This window comes from Etheostoma cragini, chromosome 12 (genome assembly GCF_013103735.1).
Source record: "Etheostoma cragini isolate CJK2018 chromosome 12, CSU_Ecrag_1.0, whole genome shotgun sequence".
NCBI lineage: Eukaryota > Metazoa > Chordata > Actinopteri > Perciformes > Percidae > Etheostoma > Etheostoma cragini.
Genome location: NC_048418.1, coordinates 15,087,569 through 15,106,492, shown reverse-complemented (window position 1 = coordinate 15,106,492; position 18,924 = coordinate 15,087,569). Strand labels below are relative to the sequence as shown.

The following is an 18,924-nucleotide window of genomic DNA, read 5'->3' as shown; positions in this document are numbered from 1 at the left end:
CAGTCCCTGACAGTCTGTGACAGTGCTAGGAACATTTCTGTTGGATTTTGTGGCTGAGCAGAATTAAATTCACACTGACTGTTAATGTTAAGAGGGAAAGTTGTCGTCGTGCACACCTGTTTTTTAAAAATAGCAAGATACACTTTTATCTCAGTATGTCTGTGTCTTGCTCTGTGTCTGTGTTTAATATATTTTCAAAATGAATACGTCACTGTTTCCCTCCTGAACGTATTGCAGTCTGTTAACTTCACATAATCATGTGACATTACTCTGCTGCCTGTCAGGACCAAGATTGAGCTTAATGCTGTAGGTGGAGCCAAGAACAGTTTAAAAAAAATGTCATTCTCCTTACAGATTATGATTGCGTAACTATCATTGACATTTCCCTATATAAAAAGTAGAAAAGGCAAGGCACTGCACTTCTACCATTTTATTAATTCTCTTTCAGATTGTCTCAAGGATCTCTGGTACTGTTTGTGCACAAGGGAGTACGACAGATAAGGCAGGAGGAGAATGACAGATGGGAAGAGACAGAGAATTGCAGGGAGAACAGGAACAGAAAATGTGTAGTGACAGGCTGCTCAGTCAGAAGTTGAACAATTGTTCGACCTAAAACCCGCACAACATCCATGGAAACCAGTTTGAACCAGGATCCAAAATAAGAAAAAAACAGCATTGTTGACTCTCTTTCAAGGAAAACGTCACCCATTTTACATATGATTCTAAAATGTGTAACCACACTGTCACTGCTTTTCAGTTTATAAGAACTAACATTAATAAGGTTTCATGGAAACAACATTATGAGCCGACATGTCCGTCCAAGGTGAGTCAGAAAGGATTGACGAATACTTCTTAGCAGCTTTGGGGAGTTTACCGTGCTAGTTTAGCTTTACTGTGACATGTGTCAGGTATGTTGTCAATCACAGAAAGTAGACTTAGTTTTTAAAGATCAGCACTGATCCAAGAATTTAACACTGAATTAGTTAAAGGTTTACACAAAACCTGTTGGAAGCACCTCTGAAAGAAACTTCAAACCACTGCAACACACACACAAGCTCCAATCAATCTGATCATACTATGTTTTTTACTGAGACAGCAAAAGCAAGTTAAGATTTCTGTGGTCAGGACAGGAGAGACAGCTATTTGCACATTGCAATTTGATATATACAAATATATAAGTACAGTTATAGGTAATTAAGTGCAATATAATAAGCCTAACATTATAAATCTCAACATTACAGCCTTAACATTTTTAAAATAATTCAAAGTCTTTAGGCAAGATAATGTGCACTAATGGGAGTAAACAGAGAAAGGTTATCACTCTCCTTCTTTGTGAAATTACTAGTGCACTAAGACAGCAATATACAATTCTTTAGTGTTTAAAGCCTCTTATTATTTTTCTCACAATCACACACAGACTTTGCAGAGTCACCCTTTGCTGCAGTTTTATCTACTGTGCATGACAAGACATGACTGTGCAAGACATTCGCTCCTTAATCCGTTAACTTCAGACTCTTTGTTGCAAAATGTTTTTCAGAGACAACAAAAAGCTCTTTCTTGCCTTTCTCCTAACTTCAACACACATGAATGTAAAAGTGTGAAACTTTGCGCCGAAAAAAGAGGCAGCTGAGTGCGGTTGCTGCATTGCACCGTTGTGGGAGTAAATCCAGTGCCTGTGCCCCTAATTTTAGAGAGGGTTTTGATGCCATCAGAATAAGCTGCAGCTCATTGAAAGAACATCAAAGATCCTCCCCAGCCCACAGCCATTCACCGCTTTGTAGGAATCGTCACTGGAAATACCGTGGGGTTCCTCATCATTTCCATGATTAACGCCTCATTAACTGGCCAGTAATGTTATCAATTACCCCAAAAATGTGCTCAGTAACTTCAGGGATCAACCCGAGTTGCTGTTTGGAATTTGTGATGTTAATATTTAATGCTTTGCTGTTACTTGAGGCTTAGCTCTTTCATTTGAAGTATTGGGCTGTCTGATAACTGATTATGTTCCCTTTTGCTGTGTTTATTGTCTTTGATTTTAAATTCACTGAGTTTTTGTCTGTTTTTATGCCCAAATTAAATATATTTTGTCATTTTTGCAGTCACCGCTGCCCTCATGCATTTAAAACTGGCTTTCTCTTTTGGCCTTTTTTGGCATCTGTCAGAGGCGGGGATACATGTGGAAGACGTACTGTTAATTTGTGATCCATTAGTGTAGTAAATATCAATCCATCAATCAACATTTATTTATATAGCCCTTTACAGCAACCAACAGTTGTCCAACCTGCTTTACATCAACCAAGAATAAACAAACACAACATTCAATAAAAGACAAGAGAGAAAACAATAATGTGATATCATTTTAATGTAAACCTATTTTTAACTGTAGATACAAAATTTGATCTCAGTATGTTTTTTTTTTGTATCACAGTAGATCATGTAGTTTTTATCAAGTGTTTTGAGCACCTGACTGGCATCACTGACATGGTAACATACATGGCTCATTTCCTTCCTTTTAGACAGAAATAATCTATTATTGTTAACTCCAAATCTACATATTAGCTTTGAGGTACCAGGTCTCATATTGGGTCCAGTCCCTTTCATTGTGTAGAACTTGCTGTAGTCACACAAAGTCAAATGTTCTACAATACTACAGTATCATCAGTATTTTGATCTTCTTTGGGTATTTATTTTATTTTTTAATAAAGTTACAGTCAGTTTTTCATATTAGACTGTATTAATTACTAGGCTCTTCTGAGTAAATTATAGATTTGTTGATTAGAACAAAAACCCACCATAACTCAATTTGCTAAAAAAAAACACAATAATTGATTAATAATTATCAGACGAGCACCTTTTCTTCAGTCCACACTGGCCTATTAGAGGAGCGCCCCGTGCAGCCAATCACAGGCGTTCATTGCTCAGCTCCACTAACCGTGGATTAGCTACAACCGACTGCAGTCTCCAGCTCTGGGAGGGAGAGGTAGTCACTGCTATTCTCTGCTCACCCTCTGTTTTATTATTAGCTTACTTAAATCTAGCAGCAGGGCTGTTTTCCTCAGCAGCGGCGCTCTTTTTTTTGTTGTTGCATTGCGTAACCAAATAGTTTCACGTTATTGGGATCTCAGGTAAATGTGTGGGAACACAGCAGAGAGAAGCGGCTGATCTGTGATCGATAAAAAGCGGCTACTGTTAGGTCCGGGAGGACAAGGTTGATGGCCCTTTAATTTCAATCTACACCGTGCTCCGTTTTCGCGTCCCCGATGTTCAGGACGGCCAATTACCCGACGGTGGATCCTGCGCCCACCATCATGCACGGCACTTGGTTTACCACGGGGTGCCGAGAAACGCCCGTGGCGGTGGAGAAACCGAAGAAGAAGGCGTTCAGCCTGGTCAAAATAATGTCTCTCAGCAACAAGAAAGGGCACGGCCAGCATCCGCACCACAACAATAACATGCCCTTTACGATCCACTGTCACATCGGGAAAGAGATAAAGCACATCTGCAGCAATTGCAGTCGCGGGAACGATACACAGGAAGGTGAGTAGGCTACCTAGGCTCGAGCCTCTCATTCTCTGGGGCAGTTCTTCTGGGCTGCTTAGTGTTTTGCATCCAGATCAGACGCTCATTGAATGGGCTTTTGCGTCTCCTTGATGTGTGTGCTTGTGTGATAATATTCTGTAGTTACAGTTTGAAGTGGGTCAGTGTACAGGCTACATTTTAACACAAAGCGACTGTAACTCGCTGTTGCTTTTGTGGAAATTAACTCTGACTGGATCAGAACTTGTTAAAGGGTTAGTGTCCGACGTGAATTGCAACTTGTTGGTTTTCATCACAAGTGTCATGGCTTTCACTTTACTGGTTTGAAAGCCATGATGTCTCTCTCTCATGGGGGGGGCCAAATTCTCTGGGTGGGCAAAACAGAGAAAGGGGAGGTAACATTGCCCCTTATGACCTCATAAGGGGCAAGAGTCCAGATCGGCCCATCTGAGCTTTAATTTTCTCAAAAGCAGAGCAAGAAACCCAGGGCTCGGTTTACGCTATCACCATTTCTAGCCACGAGGGGACCAGAGGCAGGCTGGGGGATCTCATAGTAATGTTAAAGAAAACTCATAACTTGAAGTGTGTGTGTGTGTGTGTGTGTGTGTGTGTGTGTGTGTGCGCGCTTGCAGGTGAACACGGGGTAGTATGTGCCCGATGTCAGGAAATGATCAGAATTGCCTTAAAAAGAATAAAAAATAAAATAAAAAATAAAGCACCATTTTAATCAGCCTAGATACTTGGAAGAGGATTTTCTCATTTTTCCTTTTACTTTGCAGATTAGGCTTGAGAAGATTGTGTTTAACTATATCACCATGTGCTTAAATGTAGATATTCTGGTTCTTTATTTTCTGCCTGGAAATGGTTCACTTAAAGAAAAAAAATTGTGTCACACACACACACACGCACACAGCCCTATTGGTAGACAATACACGGAGCAGTCATCTTCACAGAATGCACCAAATCAAAAGCTTGCTTCATTTGTCAACGTAATATATATTTCAGGGATGTCTAGAGGCCTATGAAGTGTTTGATGTTGTGAACTATGTTTGTAAGAATTTATTGAAGTGGAAGTTTATGAAAGAGTTGTCATCCTCTCTATCCTACTGTGAGAAGGAAGCTGCTGGATGTTACTCAGCGGTTTGGTTCTTTATTCTTGCCTTTATCTAGCTTTCAGACCTCCTAATTAATTTGCATCAACTGTTAAGCTATTAATAGAGTGGTAGAGTAGTTTGGTGGGAGGCATTCTAAGATGGTTGGCTCTGAGGCACCAGAGCATTCAATTGATGGTCCGTGGGACTGATTGCGACTGCATTACTGTCTCATTAATTATCCTGCTGTCCCATTTCCCTGGGGAGGTGACTTGGCTTGCAAAGTAATAGGTCTGTGTTGGCAAACATCGCGAATGTGATGTAATTTTTCAGAAAAGAAGCCACCAGCGCATTCTCTGACAGCACATCATGGGTGATGATCTGACGCACCGTGGTGACACTGACACAACATGCTGTGCTAGAAGTCACCTCCACCATCCTGACCCAGTCATGAAAACGTGACCTCGTCTGGGTTTTCTGTTTTTGGATGAGCCACCATTTTGTCTTCCATTCCATTTTTTAAGCACATGGCAACTTTGCCACATTTGTGTGTGCCCTGGGGCTTAGTGTTTTGTAAGTGGGGTTGTTTGTAGCCTCGGATTGCGGCATCTTTAAAAACATAACATCCCTTTTCATTTAATATTTTGTGTTAGAATAAAATGCCTAACATTCTCGGCTTTTGATATTCAACGGTATGTAAAAGTCTAACGGGCTGGGTCTTGTGAATATTTGATGAGGAGTAGAAAGATATCCCCTTAATGAGGTGCTTATCAGTCTGTTTACTGTGTTTTGGCAAGCTAATGCCAACTGCTCAGTGTGATGCAGCGTCAAACTGTTAAGACTCGGAGCATCGTGTGCATAATGCTATCTGCGGGTTTGTTCATCCTCTCCCAACCTCATTCGGTTAGAAGGGAATTCAGGAGGCCACTTGGCACAGATTCTTACTGCTTGCATCTCTGTAAGCAAACCTGTCTGCTGCAATCACTGCTCTCCTGCATGATTTCCGAAATATCGCCTCTTCTGCATCCTCACCTAAACTATACCCTGATTTTCTTTTCCCTTTTTGTATTCCTTTGCAGCTGAGGAAGGAGAGAGGCTGGCCGCCATGCGTTCTGAGTCCTTGCTCTCCGGCACTCACACTCCACCCATCCGTCATCGGAGCAAGTTTGCCACTCTGGGACGCCTCCTCAAGCCATGGAAATGGAGGAAGAAGAAAAGTGAGAAGTTCAAGCAGACCTCAGCTGGTACTAGACATTACTCAATTTTACAGTGTGTTAATCTAAGCACAGAAAACACATGCAAGTGTATCACAAACAATCCTGTTATACCCTGTTCGGTTGTGCAGAAAGTTATTGTATATCATTTGGCCAAAAGAAAAAAATACTACGTTTCAGTTTCCAGGGTTATTGAAAACACGGCAAATGTGTTACTGTAAAAGTGCAGCATTTTGAGGGCTATTTCGAATTCCTTTGATCTTGCAGGCCAGACGTTGTCAGGGGCGAGTGAAGGACACGCTCTCCTCAGATGTGGCTATATTTATTTTCCTTGGCTGACACATCCTGAATTCTACCGTCAGCCTGGTGGACAGGGGGAGACACTTTGTCAGACCGCATCTTGCAGGGTTGGAAGCAGAATTCTTGCTTGTGTAGAAGATAAGCTGTTGCACAGAGACGTGAATCCGATCTGAACAGGACAGGATGTTCTGAGTCACGTTTATCTTCCAGTTGTGAATGAATCAGTCCTTTGGCGGATTTGATCATCATCATCTCTGGGGCTGCCTCATTGCTCTCTTACCGCCGATTATGTCAGTCTCTTATGTGATCACTAATGTGATATCTTGTCATCTCCGTCACTTCCCACTAGCACAAAACATTCATTTGGATTTTTGGTTGATATTCAGCTAGGATGTGCCTGCTTTTCTTCCCAGGGTGCTTTTTGGCTGTAGTTTGTGTATATGCCCTAACATGGTCCTCCTGGCATTTCTGCTGAGGAAATTTATTTTTTAGCTTTAGACGCTTGACTTTTTGACATTTTATTGTATTTTAATAGTGTCAAAAAGTGCGCGAGTGTGTACTTGTTGAAACAATCATATAGATGTTTTCTGTTCATTGGTGCAATCCCGGTTGCTCTATGACAACAGCCTCCCATGTTGTAGCGAAGGACAACAAGGAAGAGCTGAGCTGTACAAAAGTATTTGTTTTCTGTTACAATGGTGTTAATGCACAGTGGAGTTGAATGAAGAAAAGCTCTCTTCATCGCTTTTGCTATCCACTTGTTTTGCATGGATAATGCTGCTCCAAATATATATTTTTTGCTACCATTGTTTTGTTCAATCCTTCTTGATTGCAGCATTCTGGTGCATTTTGACCCATAGGCGCCGAGTAATGCCCTTTAAAAAAAAAGTGGTCGGAAAATGTTTGCATTTCAGAACCATATGAAATGGAGAGCGACATGAACACGGGCACCTGTTAACTCGATAATAAAGCCACTAAAGTATAGGCTATATTTCAACTTAGGACATCGCCACTTCTTATAAATACTGATAGGATTGGAGAAGAGACGTTTAACTGACACGTAACCGCTATCAGCTTCGTGGGAAATTAAGAACCAATGGAGCAGGATATTGACAGCGACATAACCAATCACATTATGACAGGCGTTCCACTTAGCACCAACTGCAGTGTTTCATTTGAAATGAATGTAGCCTACTGGCAGTCTGGCACACGTGGGTGCTCAGTTTTGGCCCACCAGCATATCTCAACGGAGCGGCCTCTAATTGGTAATTTCTGCACCGTTTCAAGCTGTAGGCGGTGTGAAGTCTTGCAAGTAACTCCGATGCTCAGGCAGGTTCTTCAGCCACAGTGACGCCACTACAACAGCGCACACACAGTCACGTCAGTTTCAGCGAGAAGCGTGAACATGACTTTTAAAACCCCAAACGAGGAATGTGGCCTGCACTAATGCACCTGGCAGTGGAAGAGTAGAAGTCAAACAAGTGTGCAGTAAATTCAAATGACAGCAGGTGGCTCAGGGTTTTATGAACTGTTGCGGTCAACATATTGACCATTGCACTTAAATGGGGATTGAAAGTTGCACTGATAAATACTTTCATATAAACAGTGGCTGAAATGACTAAACCTGTTATATGAAAGGGGTCGCTACAAGTAAAGAACCGACAAAGCTCCTTTTTAAAGATTACATTCCTTTAATCCAACTGTGCTCCCACAATCCATTAAAGGAAAACTTGTGACAATTACAAAGCCTCTTTGAAATATTTGGGTGTCTGTCGTTTTTTTTTATTTAATTTAAAAAATGCACCTGCTCCAATGTCCAATTAATGGAGTAGTATGCATGCTTGAATAGCTTACAACAGAATGAAGCATGGAGTGGATTTCTGTGCAGGCATGTTATCGAACGATACTTTAAATTGGAGCATAAATAAATAAAATGGTCTCAATTTATTTTTTGATGGTTTGTTTATTATCAGACCTCTTCCAAGAAAGGTAGCTCAGTGCCTTTTTTTTTTTTCTTCTTTTTTTTTCTAAACATACTTTTAGTATTTTTTTGGAACACGCATTTTGTTGAAAGCTGTGTTTTAGAGGAACAACATCCAGGAAACAGTTTTGACTTGGGTTGACCTGTAGTCCCACTATTGGTTTATGTTTTTAAAATGGACAATTACACATGCCGCTGTGCATTTGCCCTCATTTAATTTGTCAACACTACATTGGCAGCCGAGTTATTTACTCGCTTTAAAGCCTGGAATGGGATGACCTCATTTAAACAACTATAAGAAGACATTATTTACATTATTAATTATTAACATTATTATACATTATTCCTACATTATTAGGAACAATACATGGACTAGGAAAATGTGCTGTACATTTAGGGCTGGGTAATACATAGATATCGTGATAGTAGACTTGATATCGGCTTAGATTTTAGATATTGTTGCATGGTAAGTGTTGTCTTTTCCTGGTTTTACAGGCTGCATTACAGTACAATAAGCATTGACAATAATGTCATTTTCTAAACTCACCAGACTGTTCTGGCTTTTATTTGCCTTTAACCACTTAATCATTAAATGCACATTATTGATGATTATTTATCTCAAATCTAATTGTGAAATTATTTTGTTAAAGCACCAATTGTCAACCCTACGATATTGTCCCAATATTAATCCCATTAGAGACAACGTCGCCGTTCCTGCTTTACTGCTGTGATCCATTCTTCTACGTTTGGTCTTCTTGTCCCTGCAGTTGTCTGCGATGCCTCACTGTTGATTATGTTTCCTGTGCCAGCGGGGAGCAGACCACTCACTGGGCATGCAGATGTTGTCGTAGATAATTGGACACTGAGCACAGTAGTGGATTATGAATGTGTTGTGATATTAGGCAGATGAAGGCTGGCTCTGGATACTGTACTCTTCACCTCAGGAAGGAAGGCGGGAGGGCCTAACAGTTGGAACGTCTTATCATGCTGTCTTATCGTGCTCAGTACATTCTCACCGTGAGCTTGTATCACAAAGAGATCTCACTAGGCAGCGGTTTATCAAAAGAACATGCACGTAGTAGTCTGATGTTATCTTTGTTTTAATTTGTAATGCATTTAGTAAAGATTTCCTTATTGCCTTATTTTATTTAGACAGTCGTTTACTAAATGCAATATTCCTGCTGTTTAATGGCATATTTAAAAATAAATAAAAATCATCACAGATTTCCTACCTGTCCATTGATCACACACGTCATGGAGAGTAGAAACCCATTACAATCACATTACAAACCTTCTGTATCATTTGTATGCATGTATCAAGGTCTGGTTTAGCCTTCTGACGTGTCAGCCTTAATGCTTGAGCTTTTCATTGAGGAAGAAAAAAGACTCCATGAAAGTTTTAATACAGTTTTTGTGAGGCTCCGGCTGAGAGAACTGCTTCGGTAAAAGCCTCCACTTTGAGCTACTGAGCCTCGGGGTTGGTTGGATGTTTCCAACTATCTGGGTCACTTCGCAGTGGAATATATTTTCTTTGAAAAACTAAGTGTTGTGTTCCCAGATCAATACTGGCTGTACTAATATATGCCACTTTCATTTAATGTGCTCTCAGCTGAGTCTCCCCGATAGGCGTCTAATCTCATCTTGGTACAGCTTGTGTTGCTGCAGTGTTGGACACCACTCGGGCCCAGGGTGGACCGTCCAAAATAAAACTTGGTTGATATTCGAGGGGATTTAGAGGACAGTCTGTGCTTTTTGTACAATAATATGAAAGATTGCATTATGTTCTTCGGTATTGATAGGCCTTTTAATAGAGTGTGCTCCTGTTAGTGTACCTCAGCTGCACACTTTATGTACTTAATATATGCAAGTAATAGACCTTATTTCAAACTTACAGCTTATGATTTGCCATTCTGGTGATCTAGTCATTTATACTCCGGATCAAAGTTAAATATTTTATGCGAGTAGATGGTTCTTTTATCAACACTGAATGTGTTTTTCTGTATGGTTCTCCCAGGACCTTTCTGATAAAATGACCATGAAATTCCACAATATTAATGTATTTAGAAAATATGAAACAAAATGATTTTAGTTTTTTTGCAAGAATAGCCAGTGTTTTGACTCCTGACTTAATTCTCTACCATCTGCGGTGTCCATTTAAACAATTTCTTCTTCTTTTGTTTCAGGAGCACACGATATCTGTCAATCTGAAAGTATATCCTCACAAAGGCTTTTGAGTTGATGGCATTACGTAACTGTGCACATCCATGGCAAAGCAGTTATGTCATAAAGCTTTGAGTAATTACTCTTGATTTTGGATGAAACGGCAGTATAATCCTTAACCTACTACAGCACCGCCAGCCATGCGTCGACCTATTTGCCCCGGGTTTACCTACTCTGGCAAACAGTTGGTGCTGAAGTTTTTAAAGAGATTTGTCTTGTTGATGAACTTGTGTCTGTCACCCAACTTTTTTTATTTACTTTTTTTTAAATAACCCATAACATGGATGTTAATGTCTACTTTAGCTGACTTCACGGAAGGGGCCAGAAGGAAGTGTTATTGAAGGAATTGTATTTAATAAAAAAAAATGGTAGAGAGGCAGAAATAGTGTAGAACTGTGTTCTAGGGATTTACATCCGAAAAAAAAATTAAAGAAAATGTTTAGATATTGACCGCAGTCAAAACCACTAACATACTTTGTTGCTTCTCATTAATAGAAGCTTGTGGGAGTTTCATGAACATTGGCTGCCAAGGTGCACAGATCCATAGTATTGATTAAAATTTCAGAGTACTACAAGGTTGACTTGCTCATGTGGCAGGCAATAATAGAAACCTCTCCATTTTCTGTTGTGTGAATGCGCAGGTAGAAATAAGGGAAACGTGTGATGCCTGTTTTGCTTTGTGGGAAACAATCTAGTGAACGGGCTTCATTCTCTCTGTTAGAAACATTCTTCTATATTGATTCTGGGTCCACTGTTTGATACGTCTATTTACTGTCCCCTTGACTGGACCTAATGTTAAAATTGCTATGTCTGTGTGGGGAATAGAAAGTCACATTTTGATGGAGCTGCTTGCAGTAGCATCCAAAGTAGCATCCACAATTTCCTTTGATTTCACACTCTTCACCAGTGCAGATGATTGATGTGACATATTGGTAATATTTTGGTCACACATTTTTCCAAAACAAATGTTTCGCTGCTTAACTAAATCCTGGCTTGAAGCTGCTCTCAAACAGGTTTTTATTGAAAAAAAACTGTTCCCCTCTCACACCTTTGTCTTCAGCTATCCTATATAAATAAAGGCCTAAAAATGCCCCCCCAAAAAATCTAAAAACAAAAACTTTTGAAGTATTGAGTGGTATTAAACATCTGGGATCCCGGCGGAACTCATAATGGAGCGTACTGTTTTATGATAGCTCACTCTGCTGGGGATTTTTCAAACACTAAAGCACAGGGGATCTAAATTTCTGCCCCGGACGCCTGCCGTCTGACATCTGTATGGCTTTCATTTGTGTTTTTTAATTTTGGACTCTCAGCAGTTGCTTTCAAATCCACTGTGACTAAGGGCAAGACAAAGAGAGGTCAAGCTGTCAGTTTTTCCATAAATCCACACCGAGGATGTATTAGCATTGAACACACCGCCCCTGATAGAGCTGGGACAGGACTCCTGGGTCATATGTAAAGCTCACATGGCACAATCTGTGATCTCCCTCTTAAGCAGGAGCTACAGAGCCCTGCAGGGAGATGATTGTGCCGTGTGTTGCTGAGCCTCATTTTACATTCTTAATTTGTTTCTATGCAGGGGTAGATTTTAAAATTACTAACATGATTTTTGAACTGCTTTTGTTCAGCCTACAGAAGATGTTAAGATCCTCGACTTTTTGAAGCCTTAAAATAGAAGCAGGTGCAATGGGACATGTTAACGTGTGCATTACAATGAGAAGTGTGTTTGGAATACATCCTTCCTCTCCATCCTCCATCTGTTTTGTTGGTTGTTGTTGCTTTAGGTGGTCAGAAGAGAAGTCGCAATTCTAGATTATCTTCACAACAAAATGCCGGATTTTTAATACTACTATTCTCTTAACTGACATTGCTTAGAATTCAGATGTACAATCACACATACAGTGGTGCTCATAAGTTTACATGCCCATGCTTAAGTTAACTAAAAAGAGGGGAAAAAAATTAGTAGTAATTAATTTAAAAAAATCCAACCTTTTAAGGACACCAATTTTCTTTGTGAATGAATAATGCATTGTAAATTAATACATGTTCTTCCTTAAAATAGAGAGGGCATAAGTATACATATCCCTATGTTAAATTCCCATAAAGGCAGGCAAATTTTTATTGTTAAAGAACAGTTATTTTGTGGATCCAGGACACTATGCATCCTGATAAAGTTCCCTTGGCCTTTGGAATTAAAATAACCCCACATCATCACATACCCTTCACCATACATAGAGATAGGCATGGGATACTTTTCATAAAATCATCTCTCAATGCAAATCAAACCGACTATTAGTCTAACTGAAATAAAATCATGCCCAACTTAAGCATGGGCATGTAAACTTATAAGCACCACTGTACATGTACAGAGAGACCAATAATATACTGGTGATACAGTTGTGTTCAGGTAAATAAGTTAAAAAAAAAATGCATTTACTTAAAGAATAAGTTTGGATTTCATAAAAAGACAACCCAACAATGAATTGATCCTAACTACTACTGTGTAGCTAAAGCATGATATATCTTATATTCTGTATACTTTTATTGTTGTCCAAAAACTATTAGAAACTCAATGAGCCATACTGTTGCACTGGGTGACATATGATCTGATTACAATGAACATGGGCACTGTAGTTCAGTTAGTGTCAAACACACTGTCCTGCTGCTATATATGCTATAGTTTACCAAATATATAATAATCCACAGCTGAAATAGTCCCCAACAAGTTCCCTGTTTACTTAATAACCGTTGCTAAAAACTACAGTGCTCAGTAGTTTTAAGAATATGTAAGGTAATAAATAAGTTTAAAAGGTTTACATATTCAGTTGGAACAAATGGGTTTGGGACTGAGTGCCACAGAAAAAATAGACTATTGCATGATAAGTTTTGGATCTTTTTATGGGATTTGTTGACAGTAAGAAAAATATAGAAAAATGTCTGCCCTATTACATGTTTTCAACAACTCAACTCTCTGAAAGATCCTATTATAGTTCCAGAACAACTGGAAAATAAAGGATATGGAGATTTTAATTTCCATGCACTGCTATCTTTAAAGTCCCTCATAGACTGCTAGGTATTGCCAGTATCACCCTAAATCTACTAAAAACCATAGCTAGTGATTTTAAACTATTTTGCCTAGGGATGTGGAAATGTTTTTCAGTTTTGCTTGGTTATTGAATGGTTTGACAAATATGAAAATTACTTAACATTATTCTCCTTTACCCCCTCAGCTTTGGAAAGGAAGATGTCAATGCGACAAAGCAGAGATGAGCTGATCAAGAGAGGAGTGCTTAAAGAGATCTTTGAAAAAGGTGAGCTATGTTATAAAGTCACATTTAAAATTAACAGAGCTGGGAAATTATAAAGTTATTCATATCTTCATTAATCAGTCTTTGAAGTGCACTCCTGAAGATTTGGCACGGTGCATCTAGTGGTATAATCGTTCATTATTGAAATTTAGTAGGCTTTTATAAACTCTTTGATCTTTATTTGATGTGCGTTAGACGCCCCATATTCAAAGCTGGAGAGTATATTTAAGTCTGACAGCAGAGTGTTGCATGCCTCGGGACAGTAACAACAAAGTTGGTGAAGTTAACATAGTCCGTTAACTATTGCCATGATGTGAACAGAGCAAATGAGGACGATGGGTGGCATTTTTTCAATTTTTTTTGGTTTTACAAATTGAGCTTTTGGGACATTGTTCAAAAATATGAAGACAGCTGTCTCAGATCTCTTACAAACATACCTAAATCAAGTACAATTATAAATAGTATATTGCATTTATAGAATGCTAGCCACTACCATGAAAATACCATGTGCACCTTAAGCTTACAGATGCTGTCCAGCTCACTTAATTAGTCAAATTCTGATAAACCTACCTCTTCTGTTTTTGCACACTAATGTGCAACTCTTTATAAGGAATATTAATTTGGCCAGGTGTGTTCAATTCTCCTGCCCGGTGATAACCTAGTTTCCATAATAATAAAAACCACAGCTTGATAGATCATCAGTGGTTATTTTTATCCATCTTAAGAAAGCAGTTTCTATTAAAGCTGAAATGTTTTATTAGCGCTGACATCCATTGATGTATAGATATATCTAACAATTCACTTTGTTGTGCTCAAAATAGAATTGGATCCAAAAATAGAGCTACATTTAAGAAAAAAATATGTATATACAGTATATGCCCATGTTGGCAAAAATGTAATCAACTTTCATCTGATTGGCTGTTGGATTGTAATCGTCTTTAATTGTTCGCCATCTTTAACTGGCACTCTTGGGTTCCTGGATTTAATGTGCCACGCGCCAGCCAAACCCTATCACTAGTCTAATATAAGTAAAATGGTACAGAGTCTGCCATTTTAACAGCTAAATTCAAAGATACATTACATCTTTCCTCATGAAGATGCTTCAAAAAGGGGGGCTTTTTTAAGGTCTTTCTGTATGACAGCTTGAATGTTAAAGTCTAAAAAAAACAAAAAAAACTTTCCAAATTTTACAGGGAGAAGCATTCTTTTTAAAATGGCAGTCAATATGAAATGTAGGAATGGGGGAAAGCTCCCACACACTGTTTGTCAGAATATGGGAGCAGCGTTGTGAATTGCACTGTCAGCCTTGAAATGTGATCATGCAAAAACCATCAAATGGCTCAGCGCTGTTGAAGAATTAAAAAGCAAAAGTTCTGTCAAAATGTTTGGCCGACACTGTTCCACGGTCTGCTTTGTGCTGATAAAAAAGCTCTTGGGCCGTTAAACAATTTTACATTTCTGAATTGTTTCAAAACACAGCACCAAGAGTTCATTTTAAACTTCGTCCGAAAAAGTCTTCTGTTGAAGTGTCTCTTTTTTCTTCTTCTTCTATGCAGTCAAACACATTTTCAGATTGTTACTTTTTTTGTGTTTAGCAACCTTTGAGTTCCGATCCTCGATGGATGGTGGAGTCTGTACTCAGGAGCCTTCAATTAAGTCATCTATGGTCCTGCCCATCAAGAAATCTGTCACCTACTCAGGGGACCATCAGGATATCCCCGCCAAGCCGCCGCATTACCACAAACAGCCTCCTGCCCTCCCTCCAAAACCTTTCTCTAGGATCCCAAACCATAGCACAGGTTAGTGGTCCTAGTAAATGCTTCTTTTTTCTTTTCCCACACCAATATACAGAATGGGTTGTGCTCTATTACTTACTATGCACGGTACTTGTTTTGAAAAACGAGCCGTGACTTAAATTCCTCTTTTAGGTCAGCTGGGCTCTCTCTGTCAATGTCAATCTGTCAGTCAGAAGGAATTGGCATTACCCTGACCTAATTCCCACTGACCTGCGCTTACGTCTGAGCCATGTCTGATCATCCACGAACTCGGTTTATGTCTTCATTGATGTAATATAGCACAAGTTGACCTGTAAATCCTTCTTTCTGTCCTGTTATACTTGTTTTTTTTCTTCCTAGATTCTTGCCAGCCGATGAAGTTGCCCTGTATGCCTGGGGGAAAGCACTCTCCACCTCTGCCTCCCAAGAAAGTGATGATTTGTGTGCCTCCAGGGGGGCTGGACTCCCCTTCTCCATCCCCCAATTCCCTCTGCGCCCTCTCCCAAAAATGCGGCCCTCCCCAGGGCATGCCCCCATATCACGGCACCTTGCTGCCCTCTCAGCTCGCCGCTCTATCCAGTCTTCACCAGAGCCACGGTCACCCGTTTCAACTTCAGTACGGCAGCTTGCATGCGCCCAGCCGCATCATTGAGGAGCTCAATAAAACCCTGGCGCTCTCCATGCAAAGGTTTGAAAGGTTAGTGCTCAGTGTCATTTAATCTGATTGTCCTTCAGTGAAGGCAGAGAGGGACTATGGATTAGTCTCTATTTGTCTGTCTGTATGGAAGTTATAACTTGATACTGTTTGGCCCAAAGGGTTAGCAGTGACATGTTTCCTTTTTATAAAGAATTATTTTCCAAGAATTGATTTAATGAGTCTGTGGTTAAGTCAGCTCTTGCTAGTAAAATCTGTTGCTAATCTAGCTCTAATCAGAATAGTTACTGATAAAAAGCATTATAATGGGCATGGAACATTCTGTTTAGTAGGTTTAATTTTGTGACGTCTTGACCGCTACTCCACATACAAAAATATATATATATCCTGGTGTTATTGAGGTCGCGTCCTGCCATGTAGTGCTAGTGCACAGGTCTATTTCAGCACCCTGCCTCACAGGGCAGCATGGCCTAATTTTAAAGTAAATGTGTGTATGTGTGGGCACAGGCTCATGAAGTAGGCGTCCCTCCAGCAGTTGTTCTGACATAACATGACCAGCTGCTCTTTACAAGAGCTGCGTTTCTTCGTGTTTGGAGAGAAGGGACAGGGTAGCGGATTGGACATTATGTAACCTTGTGCATTAGGATCTCTTTTTCTCCAAAGTCATTTGGACAGGGAAAACGAAGTTATGGTCCTGACATTGCTCACAATTAGTCTGAAAAGAATGGTTATGCAACAGTGTCTCATCATAAGAAGCTCCAACTACACTGTGATAAATTGAATTTGTCAAATATGTGACAGGTTAGCAATTGCATGCAAATGATTGCTCCTGAAAGTTTGTTTCTGACACCTTGTTTTGAATTATACAAGGTGTACAGTCAGTTACTCTTTTCCTCTTGTGTAGTTCAGAGGATTGCATGTCATTGCAGGACTGCACAGAATTGTACTTGGTCTGTATTCAGGCCTTTTGTACTGCAGTTTCATTCAGCTGGAGTTATACATCTCCTCTCCCTCCATACTTGGATTAAAAACCCACTAAGCTATCATTAGACATTAGACCAGAAACTCTGTTATTGTCTTTTAAATCCCTTTTTTATCTGGATTGAGAAGGTTTGAGAGGGTTATAGTTTGAGTAATGCTACATCTTATAAACATTTTGCTGACTGTAAAAAGGAGAAATAGAGCTAAGCTTGAATATGTGAGGTTTTTCATGTGAACTGGATTTCTTTTTTGGCTGATGGGCATGGTCATCCTCTAAACAAGAAACACATCTCCATATCTCTATTTCTCTCCACTAGCTCTGCATTGCATGGCATCGGTCAGTGTGTCCCCCTGGACAGGAGAGAAGTGCCATCTGTGATCATCGACTACGAGGATGAAAAGGAGAACATGCCCAACGAGTCCGACTATGAGGATCTGCCCAGTATGTATAAGGACGAGGACGATGATGGGGATGATGACGAGGACGATGATGAAGATGACATATTAACAAGTGAGCAGCAGACGTTCTAGTGACCTGAGGAGTCTTTAATTTTTAAACTGCACAAATGAAGAGAACGTTGATTGCAAAGTCAGTGGCTAACATTGGTTTTCTTTCAACAGTTCTATAAATACTCTGTCTATGTAAGATTTTTCTCATCTATGTGTTATCAAAGGCATGAAATGACAAACATAATGTGCCTTGGCAGGAAATCTGTCTTTGCCTCTCTTTTGTTGGTACGAATAGCTCATATTTACAGAAATGATGACACATCTGCCTGATCGACAGTACTGTTAGCTTTACCAGAAGGCTCCTAGCACTCAGTTTTAGTTTGACCTTTAAAGCATGGCAAAAAGTAGGTCCAGTATCATGCTGTTAGCCATGGAAACACTCAACCTATCAGCAAAAATGCTGAGGTGAGCAAAACTGTGTCCGGTTTTAGCATGGGAGCATGTTGGAGTTTTTAAAGGTTGTCATCGGCCATTTGTGACGTAATCGTTTGTTACGCCACATTGTGACTTGAAAGTACAAGTAATTCTTAAAGGTACAGGACACTTGATTTAGAATCTTGTTTTTTCCAAAATTATGTATAGGCAAACACTTCAGGTATTGTGCAAAGCACATGTTACGCAAAACTATAATATATAACTAAATAAGAATCCTCATCCGGTAAAGCAGAATTTCATAGTTGGACGTTTTTCAAACATTTAGCAATTACTGAAATCTGATCAAAGCCAGAAAATAAAAATGATCAACAATTGAGAGATATAGTAGAATGATGGGGGGGTCAAAGCACATTTTGGTAAATGAGGCCCGACATCTAAGCTTTATGCCCGCAGCCCTCTTGTTTTTGACCATGGTGTTTGGGTTTAGGTTCTCTGGCTCAGAAGGTGCTGAGGAAAGACTCTCTGGCCATCAAGCTGAGTAACCGTCCATCCAAAAGAGAGCTGGAGGAGAAAAACATCCTGCCCATGCAGACAGACGAGGAGAGACTGGAGTCTAGGCAGCAGATAGGCACCAAACTCACAAGGTGAGTGCACACACACACAAGCCTCTTTAAACTTCAATATTTTTTGTAAACCTGGTTGATGTTGCTGTAGCAACAATTGTTGCTGGAAAACAGCACTGACCCTTATCAACCAAACCGAGCATTTTTGTTTTTTATCTTACTTTGGGTTGGCGATGGCCCAACGTCCCGGCTGCTAGAACTGTGACTAAGCGTTGCAAATGTGAGGCTTCTTTCTATTGAAACACTTTTACATCCTTTTTTTTTTTTCTTCTCGACATCCTATAAGGATAAACGTTTTATCTCGTTAAAAAGAGGCTCTGAAAATGGAGCTGACCTAATTTCAGCGATGTATCA

General features: G+C 39.8%; 1 protein-coding gene across 2 annotated transcripts in view; it reads left to right on the top strand.

The window, feature by feature from the left end:
* Window positions 1–18,924, top strand: part of LOC117954132 (phosphatase and actin regulator 1-like) — a 41,055-nt gene that overhangs the window by 14,755 nt on the left and 7,376 nt on the right. Inside the window, exons 1-7 of one of the 2 annotated variants that reach the window (XM_034887668.1) lie at window positions 2,949–3,537; window positions 5,708–5,872; window positions 13,574–13,654; window positions 15,247–15,450; window positions 15,787–16,123; window positions 17,380–17,573; window positions 18,435–18,591. In XM_034887668.1, the coding sequence (XP_034743559.1) occupies window positions 3,261–3,537; window positions 5,708–5,872; window positions 13,574–13,654; window positions 15,247–15,450; window positions 15,787–16,123; window positions 17,380–17,573; window positions 18,435–18,591 (1,415 nt within the window). In that variant the 5' untranslated portion in view covers window positions 2,949–3,260. Of the gene's footprint in view, window positions 1–2,948; window positions 3,538–5,707; window positions 5,873–13,573; window positions 13,655–15,246; window positions 15,451–15,786; window positions 16,124–17,379; window positions 17,574–18,434; window positions 18,592–18,924 lie in introns of those variants that run through there. The other variant, XM_034887669.1, reaches the window with a different exon arrangement.